The following is a 7,737-nucleotide window of genomic DNA, read 5'->3' as shown; positions in this document are numbered from 1 at the left end:
ATTATTTCAGAAAAGTTTAAGAGCATCGGAAATAAGTTAGAATACTTGAAAAATAAAATTTAATTTCCTCCATTTAGTGAGGGTGGAGTTTTGTGAAAGGGGGGAGTTTAGAAAGAAGAAGTTGAAGGATTAGGGCGTTTACGTCATTGTACGTTTAATTAATTAATTAATTAATTCACCGAAAGCAAGAAGGTGTATGTAAATCCATCTCTGTCAGAAGTGAATATGACAAAAGTTGAGTTGTCCCATTATTTATTATCAGGTCTCACAGTCACAGATAGTCATTAGTCCTAACAAGTGGATCTTACTTTACTGGGATAGTCTTTCTCTTTCACATCTGATACTGATGATCTCACGCGTTTTAAGATATATTTCTTTGTATATTTTTCTTGTCTTGCAAAGAGGAGAGAGTTGAAGACTGCAATGAGTGGAGGAGGAGGAGGAACAGAGAGTGAGACAACGTTGGAATACACTCCGACATGGGTGGTAGCTGTTGTGTGCACAGTTATCGTTTTCATTTCTCTTTCTGTGGAGAGGATGCTTCACTTCGTTGGAAAGGCAAAATTAATACTCTCTCTCAGTCTCTCTATCTGTTTAATTTTACACTTGATTAGGATAAGGATTAAGGATTAAGGATTAAGGAATGAATTCTTATTTTTATTAATTACATATTGTTGATGAGATGATTGATTGATTTGTCCAGTACTTGAAGAAGAAGAATCAGAAACCTCTCTTTGAAGCCCTACAGAAAGTTAAAGAAGGTCTCTCTCTCTCTGTCTTTCTATTAAAGATTAAAATTTTGAATATTTAATTGAAGAAGGAATTAATGAGAATGTGGTTGGTTGTCCATTGTTGGATAGAGTTGATGCTGTTGGGGTTCATTTCACTCCTTTTAACGGTGTCCCAAACCCGGATTGCTAAAATCTGCATCCCAAAGCGTTTAACAAATCATCTACTTCCTTGTAACAAAAAGGAACGAGTAGTAGAACAACATACTCTTCTTCATAACCAAATTGCTTCCTTCTTCCCTTCTTTCATTTCCGGGGGAAATGGGAGGCGTCTCCTCGCTGAAGAAACTGGTTACTGTGCTCAAAAGGTAAATGAAATGAAATTAAATAATAATCCCCGGCCCCAGCCCCTTATTTATTTATCTTGTTCATCATTCTTCTCTTCTTTTACAAATTTACAAATTTACAATTTACAAACTTCTTTCTTATTTTTTAATTCAGGGGAAGGTCCCATTGTTGTCTACTGAAGCATTGCATCATCTGCACATCTTTATCTTTGTTCTCGCTGTCGTCCACGTTACTTTCTGTGCTCTCACTATTCTTTTTGGGGGAGCAAAGGTATTTTTTCTATTACACTACTGTCTTCGACCCCTCTACTCTTTGCAATGTTGTTTGTTTGTTAATATTTTTTTAATTTTTATTTTAGATACGTCAGTGGAAACATTGGGAGGATTCTATTGCAAAAGATAAATATGATACAAATAAGTGTAATAATGCTTCTTCAATTACATTTTATTAATTCTATCTTCTTCAATTTTATATATATATCATTTTGCTAAGACTATGAATATGGAATGGATGAAGCATTCATTCTTCTACTTCCATTTTTTTTCCAATTATTATTCTAATTAATATGCATGGGAACAACATTTTGTTGCAGTTCTGAATAAGGTTACTCATGTCCATCAACATGCTTTTATCAAAGACCACTTTCTGGGTATTGGGCAAAACTCAGCTCTACTAGGTTGGTTGGTAAGTCAAGTCATTACAGCTTTCATGATTAAAATTGCTTCAACAGAAAATATATCTCCTTTTCAAACTTGTTCTTTTATTTGATTATGTCAAAGAAATTTTGAAGCATGTATGTCTTAGAGAAATAAAGTGCATCCCATCAGTAATGAGCACCCGAGGGTTTAATTACATCCGTCCAAATTGCAGCATAGGCCTAGGCTAGAACCATCTAACATCTATGATGAAAGAAAGTCTACCTTCCACATTCAAGTCAGATCACCTAGATTCTGAGTTTGACTTGCTAGTGCTGTATATAATGCACAAATAGGAAGCCTTAGTTGTATTACGTAGAAGTATTGATTCCGCTTGCTCATTTTGGTCCATTGTAATAGCGTTCAAGCCCCCGCCTACAGGGATTTATCCTTGCTTACTTGGTATGTGTGGCTTCTGGGGTATTGCATATACCCGGGGGATTTGGGCTAGATATCGTGCTCTAAGAGGCCATATGAATTGTCCCTGCTAGTCGGGCCTACAGGTCCGGAACCCTCGTCATCAAAAAAAAAAAAAAAGTGTCCTTGAGATATCGTGTACCTTAAGCCATAACTCATGGGGATAGAATCTCACGTGGCTACATTTCTTAAGTGAGTTGTTTTATATGTAAGATCTTTAGAGCTATATAATCTCATCGTCAGTGGGAGCATCCCTCCATGTTATTGATGAAGAGTGGAAGTGCACCCATGGTTATTGGCAATTGATGGCAGTTCTTTGCCTGTCATTCCTCTTTCAAACTGGAGACCTTATATTCAAATTCTTTAAAAAATCATTAGTCCTATTTGGTAATGTTTATTTCTTTTTTTTGCTAAACAAGCTAGGGATTTTATAAAAGAAGAAAAAGATTCAGTAATTTTTTTTTTCCTGATAGGTAATGTATACACTACATTGAATGACCAACAGAAACAAGATACAGTAGACTCCATCATAAAAGCTCCGCTAGAAACACTCACGCCAATCTACAAAGCCATAACTTGAGAAGATCGACTGTAGGAAGTTTCTTCAAAGCAGCAACCATATAAAGAAAGACATTCTTGTAGGCACTTTGGAGGACCAAATCACAGAAGTGGGGTGACAAAATACCTCAAAAGCTAATTTAGTGAGCGTTGAGAGAAAAAAGAGAGTCCCAAAAGGATATATTGACATAATTAACATGTATGTGGGGGTTGTGTCTAGGGTGAGGGAAAATGGAGAGGTGATGAGTGAGTTCCCAATTATAAGTGGTATACAACAAGGATCGGCTTGAAGTATGTATTGTGTTTGCGCTAGTAACTTCTCATATTCAAGAGCACAGACCTTGTTGTATGCTCTGGTTGTTAAAGAGTATTTTCAACAGTAACATTTGAAATACTAATCGAAATTCCTTATTTGGCTTCATCTTCTATGTCTGATCCCAACTATTAGGGTTGGTTGAATTGACTCAATGATTTCGATAACTTCTTTAAACTGACTGATAAAAAAAAAACACATTTATTTATTTTACTTTGAGATTCTAGGATTGAGTGCTGCATGGTATGTTACCCTCATGAGAGAACTTATGTATGTAGTACGTGTGTATGAAAATAAGAATGCCCTCTAATAAAATTGTGGCTATTTCATTTTACATAGGATCTATTTTGCTCTGGCACATGCATAAATTTTTGGATGCCCAACATGGCTGTGTACTGTTTAACAAGGATACTCCGTTTTTCTAAGAATCCCTCTGTTGGAATTGTTAAGTGTATACAACAGTTACTCTACAAAAAAGTGTAGCACAACATATGGAATAGAGTTGGACCATGGTTGTTGGTTCATGTCCAGCTTACCCATCAAAAATTAAAACATTAAGTCAGTAAACTATACTGACGTGTCGATGTATTGGGCTTGTGGGGTCAATGCACCCAACACTTCATCCATGTCATTGTTGTGTCATCGTATAGGGTAGTATGTAGGAAAACTCCAGTGGGGTTGTTTATTTACTAGAGTATTTTAGACAACATAAAAAAAAGTAATAGTCATTTCAAGTAGCATAATTGGAAAAATAATTGTTTATCTTATATTCTTACCAAAATTCCTCTTGTATGGTGTGTTGTTTGTACTTCATATCCAGTCCCAATCCTGCATAAAGATGGAAAGGTTATATCAGGTTGGCAGTCAGTGGAAAAACTTCGTCAGCTCCTTACATGAATCTTGATCTTTCATTTCATGATGGTATGTCGAGCAATTAGATCATACATTACCATAATGCTATATCTTCCAAGTAGAAGCTTTCCTATGGAAACAATCATAAGTAACAGTTATTAAAATTATATGTTATGTTGTATTGGACAGAAGAATGACAGACTTAAGTTTTGGTTGAAATGTGCCTTTGCTGATAATAGTTCTAGTCCCATAGGTTTAATTTCTTTTTTCTTATTCTTCAATTATTCTAAAAACCAAGGACATGAGATGTGTGCCTATGGAGGAGGCAATGGGCATTGATTCCTTCAAATATAAGTGTTTATATCCATTTTTACCCACTCTATGATTTCCCTTCCTCGATGACATGCTCCAGTCCACTTATCCCAAAAGCAAACAATAAACAAACAAATGCTCTGGACTATAGAGTGATCATGCTTGTTGGACAATGGGACAAGTTGAGATCTTGTAACTTGTGAAATTGTCCCAAGAACACGTCTGATTGAAGATATTGATTGTTTTTCTAATCCAATTATACATGGTTTTCTTTTCAGCATTCTTTCGTCAAGCAATTTTATGCATCTGTGACCAAATCAGATTACATCACACTGCGGTTGGGATTCATCATGGTAATCTATTATATTTGAAGGTTGAGATGGTCAAATCAATTTGTTTGCTTTAATTGTTGCTGTCCTTTTATCCCCTTTTCCTAGGCCATTGCCTTCTTGTTGAAGCTTTCTTTGCTGTAGACTCATTGCAGGGGAAACCCAAAGTTTAATTTTTACAAGTACATGAATCGTACCCTTGAAGCTGATTTTAAGAAAGTCGTTGGTATAAGGTAATTAATGTCTCATAGGACAATGACCCACACACACAAAAGCTAAAGCTTAATTTAGCACATTGTATTTGTTACTAGGCATACTGACCAGAAATTTCAAAGCTTGAAGCGTTGTAATATGACCTCTTTTTAATTGTTTGAAATTCTTCTGTATACTTAATCAATTTCTAATTTCTTCTGTTGTAGTTGGTACCTATGGATATTTGTGGTCATATTCTTGTTGCTGAACGTTAATGGTAAGCTAAATCTCAAGCTAGTCAATTGATGAAGTTTTAGAGACCATTTTGATTTTTGATGACCAAGTATTGTTAGTTTTAGATTTTTTTTGAGCTCAATTCAATTTTACAGCTTGAAAGTCATTAAAGGGATGCAGAAAGAAATGTTCTGACAACCCTTAGTTTTTCGTGATATCTAATAATAATAATAATAATTATTTTTTGGTCATCATGAGGGTGGCAAGGAATATAACAATATAGAAATTCAATCTATTTCAAAGTCTTGGTTCAACCCTGCTATAAAATCACTTTACATATTCCATAAATGTATTTGCTTTGGATGTCATTCCATAGGCTTGTTTTTTCTTTTGTTTCTTTGTCAGCTAGGTTAAGATCATTGACCTTAAAGGAGGTTGCATTCTTTTCCCTGTGCAGGTTGGCATACATACTTTTGGATAGCTTTCATTCCCGTTATTGTAAGTATGCATGAACCACTCTTATGTTTTGCTTCTTGATATTCAGATAAGCATTGTTATTTCTCAATGCAGACACTGCATATACATGCACAAGAATTTGTCTGAACTTTCAAGCAGTTTTGGGTTTTGGTTTCTAAAATCTCGCAGTTGTAGTTTGCCACCCCCACTTGCCCAAAGAAACTCTAACATCTGTATACAAAACATGGTAGGGAGAATTGCATAAAAAGATGACATTTCGAAAGTTATTGCAACCATGAATAGTGGGATTAAAATATGCCAATTGAGGATTGCCTTGACACAAACAATGCACGTTGAGGGTACCAGCTTAAAAAGTTGGTGAAGACCAAGGTATAAAATCCCGTATCATTTCATTGTCTAGCTTTTTCCAAAAACCGTAACATTCGAAATGTTCTGAAACATTCTTTTAAGTCATTAAAACTTAGTTTATGTTCATAAATAAATATAGAAAACTGTTCTTTAAGTGTTTAAAATAAAAGTTATAACTAAAAGTAATATTATTTTTACAATGCCACGTAATAAAATGCTTCGAAATATTCTGAAACAAACTTAGAATCTTGAAACGTTGCATTTGATGCATATATAAATGCTGTAAAAGTCTTTTGTGAGATTAAATGAATTTTGTAATTTACAAAGTTTGTTTAATGCAAATGAAGTTTGTATATATATTTGCATTAAATAGGCTTTGTAAATTACAAAATTTATTTATAATGTCCAATACCTCATGGGTATGTTAGTGTTCTCCACCACATTTTTTTCTAATATACTTTACCCATTTTGTCTTTTAGTGAAAAGACATGGGTATATTGATCTTTTACATAATAAATGCTGAGGACATTTTTGAATTTAAATGTCTGTTTGCAATAAATGCTTTGACAATCAATGCAAACAAACATTTATTATGTAAAAGACCAATATACCCTTATCTTTTTCACTAAAAGACAAAATGGGTAGGTATTATTGAAAAAAAAATGTGGTGGAGAATGCTAACGTCCCCATGTGATTTTGGACATTAGCGTTCCCCATATATATGGAACATCTTCGACAACCCACATTAGAGAGACCACATTGGGAGCCAAAATTTGTCTTATATGGGTTAAAAGTGTCGGATTGGTTTTGTGAGGATGACCTCTAATCAGCCCAATCTGAAACTTCTAACCCTATCAAAAGTGGTTTACAAGTTGAAGAATTGTAGACCGTCGATTTTTACCATTAACTTGTAAACCACTTTTGATGGGGTTAAAAGTTTTAGAATGTGTTGATTTGTTATGAGGATGGTCTCCTCACCATAGAGATCATCTTCGTAAAAAATCAGCACATTTCAAAACTTCTAACCTTATAAGACAAAGGATTGTCAACTAAAGATTGTCACTGGATCCTGACCCTATATATATGCTAATCAAGCAAGAATGTGTATTAATATTAGAAAAATATATTGTACAATAGATAACCCTTGGTTTACAAACTTAATAATAGGCAATGAGAGCTGATCTCCTATAAAAGCTTTTTTGACAATACTAGGAAATTCTTCAAATCGGTTAAAGCATTGAAATCTCCTTCCTTCTACTCCTAATTGAACCAAGGCATTGGCTATTGAATTTCCTCGTCTCCAAACTGGGAGATTCTCCAAGAAAGATTTGATAAAGAGATCACAATGTTTTGAATCATTGAGTCGATAGCCCAAGGAAGCTTTTAGATCCTTTTAGGTCTCTCACCAACAACATGGAATACAACTCAATCATGATTTGAAGATCATTTAGATCAATAATCTTCAAACCCTCTATTAGAGCTCTACATTTGACTTGGTTGTCAGGATGGCAATCAATTGACCGATGAGTAGCTTTTATCAGGTTACCATAATTGTCTATAATGATACATCCACCTCCACCTGGGACTAGATTACCTTTACTAGCCCTGTTAATTGATTTTCAGCCAACCATTTTCAGGCTTCCTCCAAGAAACTGTTTGGCATATTTGCAGAGTAACCTCCTTGGGCTGAATCCCAATGTAACGAAGAATCTCAATCTTCTCTGAATCCAAGCGCTTTTTTGCTTTGTTAATACAGTCGAGCTCCTTTAACCAATGGATAATTCTAGTTCTTGTTGAGCTCACTGAAGGCTTCTTTCTTTCGAAAATGACAATATTTCTTGCAAGCAAAATAATCCAGAGGATTACCTAAGGGGATGAGTTTGCAACTAGATCATACTGGGAGTTTTTCTTTGGGCGACACCATTACGGCATAT

At 34.8% G+C, this 7,737-nt stretch overlaps 1 protein-coding gene across 2 annotated transcripts in view; it reads left to right on the top strand.

Annotated features, from left to right (window-relative positions):
• Window positions 1–330: 330 nt before the first annotated feature.
• The window catches only part of LOC147405274 (MLO-like protein 1), a 29,755-nt gene continuing 22,348 nt past the window's right edge, over window positions 331–7,737 (top strand). For both annotated transcript variants that reach the window (XM_086441518.1, XM_086441519.1), the window contains exons 1-10: window positions 331–558; window positions 704–761; window positions 861–1,096; window positions 1,230–1,346; window positions 1,435–1,495; window positions 1,669–1,760; window positions 4,502–4,576; window positions 4,697–4,785; window positions 4,972–5,021; window positions 5,436–5,476. In XM_086441518.1, coding sequence (XP_086297644.1) covers window positions 424–558; window positions 704–761; window positions 861–1,096; window positions 1,230–1,346; window positions 1,435–1,495; window positions 1,669–1,760; window positions 4,502–4,576; window positions 4,697–4,785; window positions 4,972–5,021; window positions 5,436–5,476 — 954 coding nt within the window. In that variant the 5' untranslated portion in view covers window positions 331–423. The remainder of the gene's footprint in view (window positions 559–703; window positions 762–860; window positions 1,097–1,229; window positions 1,347–1,434; window positions 1,496–1,668; window positions 1,761–4,501; window positions 4,577–4,696; window positions 4,786–4,971; window positions 5,022–5,435; window positions 5,477–7,737) is intronic.

This window comes from Akebia trifoliata, chromosome 4, assembly GCF_017979445.1.
Source record: "Akebia trifoliata isolate Shusen 1 chromosome 4, ASM1797944v1, whole genome shotgun sequence".
Lineage (NCBI taxonomy): Eukaryota > Viridiplantae > Streptophyta > Magnoliopsida > Ranunculales > Lardizabalaceae > Akebia > Akebia trifoliata.
Note: the sequence above shows the minus strand (reverse complement) of the source record. Positions and strands in the feature narration are given on the sequence as shown.